The following is a 16,822-nucleotide window of genomic DNA, read 5'->3' as shown; positions in this document are numbered from 1 at the left end:
ATGTTAAGCACAAATACATATAAAAATTATACATAATACAGGAAAGAAGACAATCAAATTCACCTGATGGCGATAAGGATATCGATCCTCTCGTTCTCAATCTTACCGATATTGGTCAAGAGATGGTGCTGAACCTTCGGCATATCAATCTCCGTGCTCATCCTTGCTACAGAGATTCCGAGCCGATTAATCTCTATCACAAAGTAGGCCATGGCACGCTGGACATGTACGTACTTAGTCCGAGCAAAGACAGTCGCGAAGTGCGCGAGTTTCTGTCCAAGTGGCACGCGTCGGATTCGAAGCTGTTTGCCGGTTCTCACAAAAAGGACTCGAATAATCTCACATTCCCGATACAGAATCTCGTGTCGATATGTGCGCTTCTGGTTTGGCAGCCGGCCAATCCTGAGGATAATATCACGCGAATTCTCTTCCCCGGCAGTACGCCGCAGCACAAGATTTTCGAAGGTTTCGAACGACTCAAGCATCTAGATTTCCTGAAGCACCCAGTATGTTCAGCAAAAACACTGTCGCCATCAACGTCTCTGGCGACGCTCAGAGACAAACCGATCAAGAAATTTGGCCTTATCGAGAAAAAAATCTCAGAGCCGAAGAAAGAGAAAAGAGAACCATCGGAACCGAAGTCTATTAAAACTGCGGACGAGGCTATTACTAAAACAACCCCTCAATCGACGCCGATTATTCCTACGAGTAGACCTAAGACCGAAATGAAGACGAAGAAAGTAGTGGAAAATAAAAAGATAGAGACTGAGGCAAAGGAAAGCAAGAAGATTGAGAAAGAATTAAAAGAAGTAAGAAAAGAGTCAAAGAAGGAACCGATTAAAGTAGAGAAACCTGAGAAACGAGAGGATGAATTAAAAAAAGCCGATTTAATTAAAGCGGAATCCGATAAAACTGCGTCCAAGGAAATTAAGGAACCCAAGGTCAAGCCCGAGTCAAAGAAGAAAGAAACAAAGGAAAGCAAGACAACGATAAAGGCTGAAGTGAAAAGGAGCGAAGTAACTCCGAAGCCAAAGCCGAGCGAGAAAAAAACTAAACTTTCCGGTGCGGAGAAGAAAGATGCGGTAAAGTCTTCCCCCACAACGCCAAAGAAGACCTTGAACGGCACTGCTACAAAGACGGAAATATCGAAGGTTGCGCCAAGGACAAAACCAGCATCCAAAATTATTCCCAGTCTTCCGGCTAAGAGTGCTAAAGAGGCTAATAACAGAAAAGTGGTGGAACAGAAAAAATCCGAAGTCGAGAAATCTGTTGTGAAAGATACTGCGGTTTCTGTTGTTAAAATGTCTGCAAAGCCTAAACCAACAGACAGGAAACCGATCAGCCGTCGCGCGAAACCGGTCAGTCCTAGCAAAGCACGTATGCCAGGCAGTCCAGCAAAATCCACTCGTAGTACTCCAACTACTTCCGTGAAATCTGACAAAGATGGCGTTATTCGCAAGGTAAAGGGCGACAAAGGCACCACCGATTCGTCCACAGTTTCTACTCCATCTGGCATAGAACCGGAGTCCGTAAAGCCAATTGATAAGAGTTTAATCGAGCAGTCTGAAGATATGTCGCTGGATTCTATAGAAAGTAAAGTGTTGGCTGATCTCAAGGAAGAGCGAGAGGTCGTCGAAGAAATTGAAGCTGTTCTACAGAAGGCGGAAAGGATTGAAGAAACTCGAAAAGATGATCGCTTCGAGGGAGATGATGAAATCACAGCCGAAGCCACAGATAAGAAAGAGGAGGATATCACGGAGGAAGATGTCACCGCCGAGATTGAGGATATGCCTAAAAAGGAAGGTTCTAGAAAGGAGAGTCAGGAATTAACCGAGGAAGATGAGTACCTCATCGTGGAGAAGGAAGAAGTCTACACCGAAGATTCGGCTCAAAGTGGCGAAGGCGAACAGAAACATATTCTTGACGAGGCCGAGTCGGAAAAAGTGAAAATCTCACAAGATGTGGAAATAATCAGGGAAAAAGGTGAGAAAGAAGAACCCGAAGAAAAAGGAAAAGACGAGAGCCCAGAAAAAAAAATTGATGAAATCGCGTACAAAGACAAGGAGATTGCTGGACTGTCTTCCGAACACAAGGAACAATTACAAAAAGAAGTGAAAGAAATAATAGCTTCCGCTGCTGAAATCGTGCAGAAAGCCGAAGAAAAAGATGATTCCGCTAAGAAGGACAGTGAAGACATTACAAAGGAACCATCCAGTCTCAGTCCGGATAAATTGGATTCATCTGAGAAGAAGACGACTGATACAGACATGAAGCCAGATGTTGATCAAAAAGAGCATATCCTTGAGAAGAGAGAAGAATCTCAAGAACGAATCTCAACGATAGAATCAGGAGCCACTACAACCGCTCCGACTTTGCCTGAAGACGAGCGAATACCATTGGACGAAATAAAAGAGGATATTGATGAAAAACACGTTATCGAAGAAGTGAAAGAAAAGGACGTTCCTGTAAAGCTGAAGGAGGAAGTAGTTCTGGAAACTGTTTCCGCAACTGCTAAACCAGAGGTTAAAGTTTTTGATGTTCGTCAAGCGATGCAGAATCTACAAAGAGACATCGTCAAGACACCCGATGAAGTCGCCGATCTGCCAGTTCACGAGGAAGTCGATCCTAAGCTTTACAGAATGGAAGATTTTGAAAAGGGAAAAGAGGAAAAGCCGTCACCAACTACGCAAGAGATTAAAGAGCTGCCTACGCCACCTGTGAAAGAACAAAAGGGTGTCTTCAGCTTTTTCGGCAAAGTGGCGGATAAGTTTGAAAAGGGTATTGATAAATTGACCAAGAAGACGAAAAAAGAATCCGATAAAGATTCCGATGAGAAATCCTCTTCGAAATCTAGTTCTCCAAAGGAAGCAAAGATTCAAGAGAAGACGCTCTTTAAAGAGGTTGATGTGGAAAAAATGTTTCCTAAAGTCGGTAAGGTCGCCGACAAACCTGAAATGTTTGAAGAAGTGAAACCTACGACTGTTGATGTGAAAGTGGCTGCCATCAAAGAGACCGCGGCATTCATACAAGAGGAAATATTTGATGAGCAGAGAAAAAGCGTGTCTGATATCGAAGAAAAGTTTCCAATTGATAAAATGGAAGAGATTAAAAAAGCAGAAGCCGAAATCAAAGAAGTATTATTGGCAAAAGATGTATCACCGAAACCGGACGATAAGGAAATTGCTAAGGAAATTGAACTTCTAAGAGAAGAAGATATAGGAGAGGATGCCGAAGAGGTAAAGGCTCTTCTGGAAGAAGCTTCTAAAAAATTTAAAACTGTGAAGGATAGTTTAAGAGATTCGTTGGAATCTTTGGAGGAAAAAGTTAAAGAAGAAGAGATGCAATATGTACATGACGTATCAACCACTTTAAAGGACACCATAAAAGATACCTTAGAAGGGGTGGCTGAGAAATTAGAAGAGATAAAACCGCACATCGATAGCCACTCACTCGACATAAAAGAACCAGAAAAAGTTAAATTTGCTATACCAAAGGATGAAGAATTTGAAGAGGAATATGAAGAAGAGCCAGAGGGACCATATAGAGATATGAAGGAAGCTGTTAGGGATGTCGGAGAGGTTCTCGCCGGTACTGCCGGAATTAATCTCGAAGATAAACCTAAAGATGTTATAGAAATTGTGAAGAAAGTCGCCGAAGTTCTCAAAGAAGATGATTTTCTATCCGATAAAGCACTATTCGATCAAGCTTCTAAGGAGGAAGAGATCTCGTCAACTCCGGATAGAAAACCGTCAAAAGAAGAAATTTTGTCAATTTCGACAGAAAGAAAACTTTCGATACTAAAGGAAATATCTAAAGAGAAAGATACTGAGTTGGAAGAAAAAGAATCTAAACTTGCTCATGAAGATATTGCGACATCGAAGAAGGTTGATATCACTGAAGTAGCTCCAGTTCACGAAAAAGTTGAAAAACCTGATAAACTGGCACCATGCGAGAAAGATGATGTCGAAGTTAAGGAAGAACCTTGCGTGAAAGTAATTAAAAAAAAGGATGATATAGTAACTTCGCCTATGAAGGACATCACAAAAGATAAGACGGATGCTCAAAAGATTTGCACGGAAATCTTAAAGGACGATCAACATATTTGTGATCAACATAAAAAATCGCCTGACGACGATACATGTCGAGTAAACGTGATGCAGGCCGGTATTGAGAGCATATGCGTAAAAGAAATGGCAAAACGACCATCTCTTGACGATAAGCTAGCGGAAAGCGACATAGAGCATCCTGTGATAAGCTTCGAGCAAAAAGTTTCACCGGCAAAGGCGGAGATAGTGATGGTGACTCCCGGTTCTACGCCTACTTCACCGAAATTCGCCGCGGATAAGATGTATGATAAAGAATTGGAGATTGATCTTCAGGAACTTCCCAAGCTGCCGGAGGATATTAAACAGGTTCTCAACAATGAAGCACCTATCGAGGAAATAATTGAAGAACTGATTATCACGAAAAAGAAAATAATTACCATTGAAGTGATTGAATACATCACCGTGGTAAAGCGTATTCCGAAAGAACGCGTGATTTACATTATTGAAGAGATTATCGTGAAGAAGGGACTGCCCAGAGAAAATGTAGTGGACGATCCTGAAATTCTAAAGTTGAAAGAATTTATTACGCCTGAAAAGAGAATGGAAGTTGAAGATTATATTGTTAACGAATATATTATCAAAGAGAAACGAATCACTATAGACATTGTCGAGGAAATCTCGATTAAAAAAGTTGTGCCTAAAAAGATCATTATCGAAATTATCGAGGAGATTATTGTCAAGAGAAAGATCGCCAGGCACATGGTACTAGACATTTCTGAAGAAGTGATATCGGAAATTAAAGAAGAATCGTCGAAGGAATCGCCAGAAGAATCAGTAGAGGAGCAAATAACACCAAAAATAGACATAACTGCGAAAGAAGAATCGAAGATCACTGAGGTTCCTAGTGCTTCAACTAAAGTAGAAGAACCAATTATACCTCAGAAGCGAGCGGAGATTGAAGAATTCATCGTTAATGAATATGTCACCAAGGAGAAAAAGATTACCGTATCCGTAATCGACGAAATTTCTGCTAAGAAAATTGTGCCCAAGAAAATTCTTACTGAAATTATTGAAGAAATTATTATTAAAAAAAATATTCCTAGAAACGTACTACTTGATGTTATTGAGGAAGATCTCGAGCTATCGACGATATCTAAAACGGCACCTGAAGATAAGGAAGAAAAAAAAATATCAGAAACAGAAATTTTAAGTGAGAAACAAAAATCAATCATTGAAGTTCCTAGCGCGGAGATTCCGAAAGTCGAACCGGTAACTCCGCAAAAAAAAGCTGAAATTGAAGAGTATATTGTTAAGGAATATGTTACCAAGGGGGATACCATTAACATACAAAAACTTGAAGAAATCTGTGGTAAAAAGAAGATAGCTAAGAAAATAATTATTGAAATTATCGAAGAAATTATCATTAAGAGAAAAATACCGAGACATATGGTATTTGACGTGACTGAAGAAGAATTATCGCGCATAATCAAAGAAGAAGCAATCCCCGAACTGGAAAGTCTGACTGAGAAAAGAAAATCGGTCGCTGAAGTGCTCAGTCCTGACGAAAAGAGAAAAACGTCAGTTGAATTAAAGGAAGATAAAAAGGAAGATGTGCCTAAGCATGAAGTTAGCGAAGAAAAATTATTATCTGCATCTGAAGAGGCTGCTGTCAAGAAGGAAGAAGAGGAGGAAGAGGAGGAAGAGGAGGAGGAGGAGGTAGATGGTTTTGTCAGCATACCTAGGAAGAGTTTTGATGAAAAGAAAGTGATTTCGCCGATTAAAACAGAGATTTTGCCTGTACCTGCAAAGGAACATGAAAAAGACGTGATTGACGATTTCGAAGCTGTCGAACAGGAGTATAAAGTGCGCGATGTATCAATTACCTCTCCCGAGAAGGCAGATGAGATGAGAGAGAAGGAAGATATTGAAGAAACTGCAGAAGATACTGTGAGTGAGGTGATCGAGGCGGATGAGAAATTTGTACAAGAAACTAAAGAGAAGATAGGAAAAGAAGAGCCTCAAAATGATATGGAAAAAGATATTAAACCTGACGATAAAAAAAGAGAATCTGAAGAACCAGAGACATCTGAGATATCAGAAATCGTTGACACTACAGAGAAATACTTGGACGAGGCTAAAGAAAAAACAGATGACATTTCTTCGAAAGAGAAACCTTTAATTAAGGAAGCAGATTTGAAAGCAGAATTGAAAGAATTCAAAGAAAAGGAAATACCTAAAGACGTTTCTGATAAACGATCCTCAATTGATGTAACTGCTGTGCCAGAAGTTATCCCTACATTGATCGCACCAAGCACGAAATTAATTGATGAGAAAACTGTGACAGATGAAACAAAAGAAATTGAGCCTGTGAAAGAAAAAGTCGAAGAATTTATAACAAAAGATGATAAGTCAAAACCAACAACTCCAATTAAAGATGAAACATTAAAAGATACCGTTCCTTCAATCGAAGAAAAAGTTGCTGAAGGAGTAAAGTCAGAAACAAAACTCGCGGATGCAACTGGCTTTGCAAAAGAGCCGACGACAAAATTACTTGAAGACGATATTAAATCCAAATTATTGGAACCTGCAGAGATTAAGGAAACTCCAATAACCGAGGAAAAAAGTTCTCAAGAACTATCTGAGGAAGCTTTACGTAAAAAAAGTATTTCAAAAGAGCCGGAAAACATAGTATTAGAAGCGAAAGACGAACCACATGAAGATGTTTCTAAACTTCTCCAAAAAGTTAAGGACGAAAAATATCTAGACGATAAGCCTATAAAAATTGAAGAAGATTTTGGCACTGTAAAAAGAATGCTGGTTACAGCGTGCAGCGAGGATGGCAGAGAAGAAACAGAGATTTGTCCAACCGGCAGCATAACTTTTACAAAGACTGTCACTCCGGACGATTCTCTCAAAGATATATCCGTTAAATCCACACCAGACAAAGATTCTTTACTTTTGGATAAAGATTCGTTGCACTCGGAGGTGAGCACTCCTGAAAAAGATAGCATTTCCGAAAAATCTGTGCCTGAAAGTAAAGATAAAATCACTCCTGAAGACAGCTTGGAAAAATCTCCCATTGGTACTCGCGAGTCACAGGATCTTGAAGATAGTTTGGAAAAATTGAAAGACGTTGAAGTACCATGTATCGATGACAATAAGCCAAAAACGCCAGAGAAATCGGAAGAAATTGTTGAAAAGACCGAGAAACCAAAAAGTCTTATAAAAGATGATGAAAAAATGGATAAATCTCCTTTGCCATCTGAAATCAAACACGAAGATGTACAAAAATCAAAATTACCTTTTGATACGATAGCGGAAAAATCTTCAGTCGAATCAACTGAAAAACCGACACTTCCAATCGAGAAGGCTCTTTCACAACCTGAAAAAGAAAGGACAACTGATGTCTCGAAAACACCTGAGTCGTTTCATTCAGAAGAAGTTTCACCAGCCGAAACGATTTTCTCAAAGTCACCCACGGATAAACCTGAAATGTATTTCGCAAAGACACCCATTAGCGAAGATGTTGCCTCTGAAACAGTCACTGAAAAATTATCCGAATCCGTTAAAGAAATTAAACCTAAATCACCTGTTATTGCTACCAGCGCACTGGACGAGAAAGCTCTACTTGAGAAATCTATATTGCCAAGCAGTGAAAAGCACGAAGAGAAAGATATTTTAAGTATATCTAGTAAAAAATCTGATGATAAAGAATCATCTATTTGTTCAAAGTCTCCTGTTAGTGATAAAACAGAAAAGGAAGATGCAATCGACAAAGAGAGATTACCAAGTATTGTTAGTGAACCAGATGAGAAAATTTTTGAAGGTAAAGAGAAGCCAGAAGAAAAAGAACCGGTGGATAAATCTCCAAGCATCGCTAGTGAGAAATCTGAGCAGGATATTAAATCACCCGATAAACTTTTTAGTGTTTTAAGTGATAAGGTCGAAAAGAAGGAAATTGATAAGCCAAAATCACCAGTCGAGAAAGAAACAATAAGTGAAAAATCGCCTATTCTCGAGAGTGAGCATTACGATGAAAAGGGACCAATTGACGAAGCTAGATCTTCAAGCGCAATCAGCGATAGATCTGATGAGAGAAAAGAAGCCGAACGTTCGAAGTCACCGAGTATAGCCGCAGATAAGCCGGATCTTCAAGATGTGGTGGAGCATTATTTAGAAAAACAAAAATCCCCTATTTTTGATAGGCCAGAATCGCCTAAAGATATTGATAAGACTGAAGAACAAGATAAAAATAGATCTCCCAGTGTAGCTAGCGATAAATCAGATAGCAAAAAAGTAAGTTCTAGATCACCAAGCATTTCTGTAGAAAAAGTAGATCTGAAGGACATGGATCTATCAATCGAGAGAGCCCGATCTCCTAGTGTTGCGAGCGATAAAGACGATAAATTACCGAAGGACACGCAAACATCTTCAAAAGTCGATGAAACGGAGAAAGATATAATAGAACCTCCATTAGACAAATCACGAGCGTCGAGTGTGACAAGCACTATTAGTGAATCTAAAGAAGCAGTACTTGACAAAAAATCACCCACTGGAGACCAAAGCAAATCACCGAGTTCTGTCGAGCAAAAATTAGACATCGGAGAGAAAGAACTATCTGAAAAATCAAGATCATCCAGTATTGTTGAAGAGCAACATATTTTAGAAGAAATTAAAAAATCACCAAGTCCTGTTAAAGAAAAATTAGAGGACCTTACGCAAGAACAGATCGAAAAGTCAAGGTCACCGAGTGTTTCAAGTATTTTGACTGATAAAAAGGAACCTACCGATCGTTCAAAGTCACCAAGTATCGTTGACGAAAAGCCAGATTTAAAAGACGTTGCGGAGCATGATAAATCAAGATCGCCTAGCGTTATAAGTGTTACAGAAGAACAAAAGGAACCAATTGAGCTCTCGAAGTCGCCCAGTATTTCCGAAGAGAAATCAGATTTGAAAGACGTAATCGATATACCTCCTGACAAATCGAGATCATCAAGTATCACAAGTGTGACGGATATTCCAAAAGAACTAATGGATCGTTCGAAATCGCCCAGTATTACTAGCGAGAAACCGGATTTGAAAGATGTTGCAGAAGAACGGTCAAAATCGCCAAGCATTGCTGGAGACAAGTCAGATGAAAAAGAATTGACGACAGATAAATCTAGATCCGCCAGCGTTGTGAGCATTACAAGCGAGCAGAAGGAAACGACAGATCGTTCTAAATCACCTAGTGTTGTTAGCGAGAAACCAGATTTAAAAGATGTTGCGGAGCAACAAATTGAAAAATTACCGACTGATAAATCCAAATCACCTAGCGAGAAGGATGATTCAAAAGAATCCGAAAAACAATTGAAATCACCAAGCATTGTTGGAGATAAATTAGATGAAAAAGAACCAACGGATCGTTTGAAATCGCCTAGTATTACTAGCGAGAAACCGGATTTGAAGGACGGTGCAGAAGAACGATCAAAATCACCAAGCATTGCTGGAGACAAGTCAGATGAAAAAGAGCAGCCGACAGATAAATCTAGATCCGCAAGCGTTGTGAGCATTACAAGCGAGCAGAAGGAAACGACAGATCGTTCTAAATCACCTAGTATTGTTAGCGAGAAACCAGATTTAAAGGATGTTGCGGAGCAACAAATTGAAAAATTATCGACTGATAAATCTAAATCACCTAGCGAAAAGGATGATTCAAAAGAATCTGAAGAACAATTGAAATCACCAAGCATTGCTGGAGATAAATTAGATGATAAAGAACCAACGGATCGTTCGAAATCGCCTAGTATTACTAGCGAGAAACCGGATTTGAAGGACGGTGCAGGAGAACGATCAAAATCACCAAGCATTGCTGGAGATAAATTAGATGAAAAAGAACCAACGGAACGTTCGAAATCACCTAGTATTACTAGCGAGAAACCGGATTTGAAGGACGGTGCAGGAGAACGATCAAAATCACCAAGCATTGCTGGAGACAAATTGGATGAAAAAGAACCAACGGATCGTTCGAAATCGCCTAGTATTACTAGCGAGAAACCGGATTTGAAGGACGGTGCAGAAGAACGATCAAAATCACCAAGCATTGCTGGAGACAAATTAGATGAAAAAGAACCAACGGATCGTTCGAAATCGCCTAGTATTACTAGCGAGAAACCGGATTTGAAGGACGGTGCAGAAGAACGATCAAAATCACCAAGCATTGCTGGAGACAAATTGGATGAAAAAGAACCAACGGATCGTTCGAAATCGCCTAGTATTACTAGCGAGAAACCGGATTTGAAGGACGGTGCAGAAGAACGATCAAAATCACCAAGCATTGCTGGAGACAAATTGGATGAAAAAGAACCAACGGATCATTCGAAATCGCCTAGTATTACTAGCGAGAAACCGGATTTGAAGGACGGTGCAGAAGAACGATCAAAATCACCAAGCATTGCTGGAGACAAATTGGATGAAAAAGAACCAACGGATCGTTCGAAATCGCCTAGTATTACTAGCGAGAAACCGGATTTGAAGGACGGTGCAGAAGAACGATCAAAATCACCAAGCATTGCTGGAGACAAATTAGATGAAAAAGAACCAACGGATCGTTCGAAATCGCCTAGTATTACTAGCGAGAAACCGGATTTGAAGGACGGTGCAGAAGAACGATCAAAATCACCAAGCATTGCTGGAGACAAATTGGATGAAAAAGAACCAACGGATCGTTCGAAATCGCCTAGTATTACTAGCGAGAAACCGGATTTGAAGGACGGTGTTGAAGAACGATCAAAATCACCAAGCATTGCTGGAGACAAATTAGATGAAAAAGAACCAACGGATCTTTCGAAATCGCCTAGTATTACTAGCGAGAAACCGGATTTGAAGGACGTTGCAGAAGAACGATCAAAATCACCAAGCATTGCTGGAGACAAGTCAGATGAAAAGGAGCAGCCGACAGATAAATCTAGATCCGCAAGCGTTGTGAGCATTACAAGCGAGCAGAAGGAAACGACAGATCGTTCTAAATCACCTAGTGTTGTTAGCGAAAAACCAGATTTAAAGGATGTTGGGGAGCAACAAATTGAAAAATTACCGACTGATAAATCTAAATCACCTAGCGAAAAGGATGATTCAAAAGAATCCGAAGAACAATCGAAATCATCAAGCATTTCTAGAGATAAATTAGATGAAAAAGAATCAACAGATCGTTCGAAATCGCCTAGTATTACTAGCGAGAAATCGGATTTGAAGGACGGTGCAGAGCAACAAATTGAAAAATTACCGAGCGATAAATCCGATGATAAAAAATCAGTTGGTGATTCGAAATCGTCAAGCATTGCTGGAGATAAATCCGATTTAACGGACGTTACAGAACACCCACTGGATGAATCTAAGTCACCGAGTATCGCAAGTATCACATCTGATCAGAAGGAGCCGACAGAAAAAGCAAAATCAGTTCTGGATAAAAAAGAAGATTCTGATAGAAGCAAATCGCCGAGCGTGGCTAGCGAAAAATCTGAAGAAGCAAAATCAGTCATTAGTTCCAAACCATCGAGTGTCGCTGAAGATACGGCGGACTTGAAAGATGTGCCAGAACCGCCAATTGACAAATCTAGATCGTCCAGTGTAATAAGCGTGACGACTGATCAAAAAGAACCAATCGAAAGACCGGTTTCTCCTGCAGTTCCTCAAACAATAAAAGAACCACACGACAGAAGTAAATCTCCGAGCATAGCGAGCGAAAAATCTGGCTCGAGAAGGACCAGTATCACGGAAGACAAACCAGATCTTAAAGATCTTATGGAACCGCCAGCTGATAAATCCCGATCATCTAGTATCGCGAGTTTCACGACCGAAAAAGCGGAACCATTGGAAAAATCAATATCACCTACCGTCTCTGACAAATTAGAACCACCTGTTGATCGAAGCAAATCTCCCAGCACTGTCAGCGATAAATCCGACGAAAAAGACAGTAAAGTCGGCAGTAAAGAATATTACGAAGATGCTAGTGATAAATCTCCGAATCTAATCGACGCGAAACCTTCGACAATTATTGAAAAATTGGATATTAAATTAGATGATATTACGCCGCACGACACACAATCTCCTAGCATCGTCCTTGATAACCAATCGATAGAGAAAGTGGATATTGACAGACTGAAAACATCTAGTGACCAACATCTAACCGACCAACCAGAATTAACTGATAAAACAAGATCATTAAGCATTATCAGCGACAAAACAGAACCAAGTTTAGCTGACGACAAATTCGATCAGAAAGAAAAGTCTAGATCGTCAAGCATTGCTAGCGAAAGGCTTGATGATGCCAAAACTTCGCCAAGTTTAGAGATCGGAAAAGTCCCGAAAGATGAATCCGCCAAGTCTTCACGAGCCAGTTCGCCGCTAGATAAAACTTCGAAGGATAGATCGCGTTCTCAGAGCGTCTTCGAGACTGGTGATAAAATCCCGGCCAGTGGATCTAGAATAGCTAGTATATTCGATGACAAGCTATCAGAGAAAATACTTCCTCCGGACGAAAAAGATACAATCAAACATGACACAAAAAAATCACTTGACGGGGAGGACGAAGATAAGAGCTTGCCGAAAGAAAAAACGAGTCCTGCGACATCTCCTGAAATGATTCAAAAAGAAATGCGTAAAATTCGTGAGAAACGATTCGCCGATTTCGGAGAGCCAGACATTACGCAGCCAAGCACAATAGAGAAATCGGACGACGAGGAAGAAAACATCGTTAAAGTGACAGCGGAGAAGAAAGCAGAAATTGAAAAGTACATTTTGGAAGAGTTTATCGTAAGAAAAAGGAAAATTAGCTTAATAGTAATCGAAAAATTGGTTATGACATATTCGGTACCGCAATTTATAGTGATGGAAATAATAGAAGATATTATCAGTCGGGAAAATGTGCCCAGGAGTGCGGTCTTTGATTTTGTCGACGGTGAATCATCCGAATCTCAATACGAAAAAGAAATGGCGACGTTGCCGCCGCAAAAGAAGGCAGATGTAGAAAAATATATAACAGAAGAATTTATCGCAAAGAAAAAGAAAATTACGCCAGAAACATTGGAAGAAATTGTCACTCTCAAAGGCTTGCCACGATACATTATTATTATCATCATCGAAGAGATTATCGCGACTCAACATATACCTAGAAATACCGTGATCGAAGGTGATTTAGGAGAACTGAAAGAAAGGAGCGAAAGTCCGGGTGACAAAGTGTCTCCCGCAGACAGTACTCGAGACGCGAAAGCTCTTTCTGCTAGTCCTAGCCTTAGTCCAGAACCTATTCCTTCTGATAAATCGACCCAGGATAGTCCAGCTCGATCGGAACCGCATATAGATGAAGAAATCTTGATATCGGAGGAGAAACGAACAGAAATTGAAAAGCTCTTGGAAGAGGAATATATAAAGAAAGGCCGCAAGATCACGGAAGTGATACTCGAGGAGATAATTATCAGAACTTCCCTGCCGAGATACATTATCTTGGAGATTGTGGAGGAAATCATACTAAAAAGAAAAATACCAAGAGAATCTGTGATAGACGTGGAGATTTATCAAGAGGAGGAGCCGGAAGAAGACTATAATAAGGCGGTTTATGGCTACGATACAATGGCGGACGTGGATTACGAACTACCGCAAGACGCTAGGAAATCTTCCATCGAATACAGAATGAGCGGGATATATTCAGAACCGGGTGAGCGACAATTAGATAAATCTGATTATCCAGTGGATTACGAAAGTCAGTTCCATAAGGCCTTTGTCGGCGGTATGACAGAGATGCGGACGACGCACATAACCACGCTCTCCGGCAAGTCGACGCCAGAATTCGCCACACACGACGCGACACCTGAGTCCGGAATCGAAGCCGCTGACAAAGCGCCCGAAAAGTTATCGGAGAGCACTCTTACCACGACTCATATAACGGATGTTGAAGATCCAAAGACCGTACAAACTGTCACGATATTAAGAGAAAGCAAGATCACGGAACCTGATCTTTCTGCGGAATGTTCGGAAAAGCGCGATGCGAAGCATGAAGTTATTGATAAAAGTGAACCCGAAAAAGAAACTACAGAAACTAAACGACCGAGTCTGCAGGACAAACCCGAGACGGTTACCAAAATTATTAAACGAGAGATAGTGGAGCACGACGAACCGGAAGTAGTTACTAAAGTCGTTAAACGCGAGATTATCGAACACGAAGACGAGCCCGAAATTATCACAAAAGTAATTAGACGCGAGATCGTCGTACCTGATGACAAAACAGATGATTCTAAGGAAGACTCTGGCGAATACATAAAGACGATTACAACAAAAACAACAAGAACAATCGTGACGGAAGAATTGCCGGATGCCGAATTATCCCAAACTGATCCTTCAAAAATTTACACAGATCCTACCTCAGGCACAACTTATAGAGTCGTGAGCGACGAAAGTGCACCCGACGCGACCAGCAGCGCTGACGTGAAGCGAATCGTGACGACAGTAACCACAATCACTGGTCCGGACGGTAAAGTTACCACGAAGAAGGATGTAAAAGAGAGCACCGACACAGTGGACAGCGAGAAACTGTTGGAAGAACTGATTGATTCCAACAAAATGGCCACAGAGACCACCAAGTCCGCGGAAAAAATTATTAAAGAGACTATTTCAACGGTTACATCGGGCACTTCGACGCCCGACGCGAAAATCTCTGATTCTGGCAAGTCGACCCCAGATCTCAAGCAGGAGGATAAATTTGAATCCACGGTGAAAGAACGCTTAGGTGCGGATAAATTTGAACACTCGGTATCGCCTTTAGTACGAGATATAATATCGGACGATAAGAGTTATTCCGGTAAATCCTCGCCGGATATATCGCTACCCAAGGACATTGTCTTCAGTGGGTCGACTGGCAAATCCACGCCAGAGGTACCTATGTCACCGTTGATCCGAGACGGCGCCTCCGTCCAACCACATCTGTCGGGTAGATCAACGCCTGACCGAAGATCCGACGGTCGATCGTCGACGGGCACACCAGAAGGATTCAGATCGGGAGAGGTGATCCGTACCACCATCACTACCACAAAGATGATATCCGATGAAGGTGAGATAGTGACAACTACCAGAGAAGTTACGGAGACAACGAATGAAAAAGGCGAGACCGTTGTGCTAGCGGAGAAGACTGACGTGAAAGTGGACGAGCGTCTGCCGAGTAAAGATGCTGCGGATAACGCCATCAGTAGCATTATCGGCAGTATTAAGTCCTCGGAGTCACAGCGAAGCGGCAGTGCAGCATCTGACGACGTGACCAGCGAAAGAGCAGATCGCTCGAGCGAGCATAGCGGCAAGGTTGTAACTCAGACACAATGGGGTAGTAGTGAGGAACCGCACACGTTTTCCGACGACGAGCCGCCTAGTTCGCCTTTATCTTCGACTTCACAAGTTGGATATTCGCCGCAAACAACGGGTCGCCACGAGCCGTCTTCTGACAAGGAGAAGGAACAGAAGGACCAGCAAATCGAATTCTCGGCAGCCGCGATGAGCAGCAGCTTCTACGGCGAAATACCAGCGGTACCGGCTCAGATCTCCGCCATGAAGACCTTCCATGAGGAGGCCGATATACAGAAGGGCAGTGATCCCATTCATAGCCGTTTCATGATCGAGAAGGAATTCGCCGGTAGTTATGGCGAAAAGCCGGATGCAAAGAGATACGTCGACGAGGCTGACCTTGATTTCGACAAGGCGCTGATGGAACATAAAGAGATGAAGGAGGCCAACGGTGCCTTTAGCAGTGGCATAGCGCCCAGGTATACAAACGGTAGCCTCCAACACGAAGCAGACGAAACAAAGGATCATCCGTCGTCTTCTTTCCGAGACGACAAGGATGATTCAAAGGGTGACTCAAAGAAGGATCCTCTGGAAGGATGGGGCAGTCCTCTCGGCCTGCCATCTCCTAAACCTCCCAGGAAATTTAATCTAAAGAGCCCTGCTCAAGCATCCTGCTCCACCGAGTCCACTTCCGACACCTTGAACTTTGATGTATTAAAAGATTGGGGAGAACCTCTTAGATTACCTTCTCCCGCTCCAACAACTAACGAGGTCTCGAATAAAGGAGCGCCCGCTACGCCGAAGAAAGAGCGGAAGCAAACAAGGAAGGTCCAATCGGAAAATATTAAAAATAAAAAACGCTCCGAGAGTCCTGGTAAAAACGAGAAAAAGTTGAAGGACTCGAAAAATAAAATCCAGCCGGTTTATATGGATCTGGCATATGTACCGCATCATGGAAATTCGTACTATACTTCGTTGGAATTCTTTAAGCGAGTGCGAGCGAGATATTACGTTTTTAGCGGCACTGAACCGAGCCGAGAAGTTTACGATGCTCTACTGGAAGCTAAAAAGACATGGGAAGACAAGGATCTTGGTAAGTTTAGTGAAAATATAAGAATACTGCAGATCTATATTTTTCTATGACAAATTACAGAGTTTATAAAAAAAATTTATTTATATGTAGATTAAAAAAGAACGTAATTATATATTCGTCAGGGTTATTTTTATTTTTATTCTCTCTCTCTTTCTAAATTAAAATTCTCCAAAATATATTTTACTATCATATTATAAGTTTAAGATTATATTAGTTACAAAAAAAGATTGCTTTAATATACTTTGTGTCGAGCGCATTAGAAAAGTTTTACTCCAGATTTCATTCAAGGTTAAGTATATTGTTAGAAATTTAATTTTTAAAAGAAATTTTTTTTTTATAAATATAATGTCATGTAATATGAAGATTAATAGCGCTT

The 16,822-nt window shown here is 41.1% G+C and overlaps 1 protein-coding gene across 3 annotated transcripts in view; it reads left to right on the top strand.

The window, feature by feature from the left end:
• Positions 1 to 16,822, top strand: part of LOC140671779 (uncharacterized) — a 57,223-nt gene that overhangs the window by 34,700 nt on the left and 5,701 nt on the right. For all 3 annotated transcript variants that reach the window (XM_072903373.1, XM_072903371.1, XM_072903372.1), the window contains exon 8: positions 42 to 16,446. In XM_072903373.1, the coding sequence (XP_072759474.1) occupies positions 42 to 16,446 (16,405 nt within the window). The remainder of the gene's footprint in view (positions 1 to 41; positions 16,447 to 16,822) is intronic.

Source organism: Anoplolepis gracilipes, chromosome 12 (assembly GCF_047496725.1).
Source record: "Anoplolepis gracilipes chromosome 12, ASM4749672v1, whole genome shotgun sequence".
Lineage (NCBI taxonomy): Eukaryota > Metazoa > Arthropoda > Insecta > Hymenoptera > Formicidae > Anoplolepis > Anoplolepis gracilipes.
The sequence above is the reverse complement of the archived record's forward strand: the minus strand, read 5'-3'. Positions and strand labels throughout refer to the sequence as shown.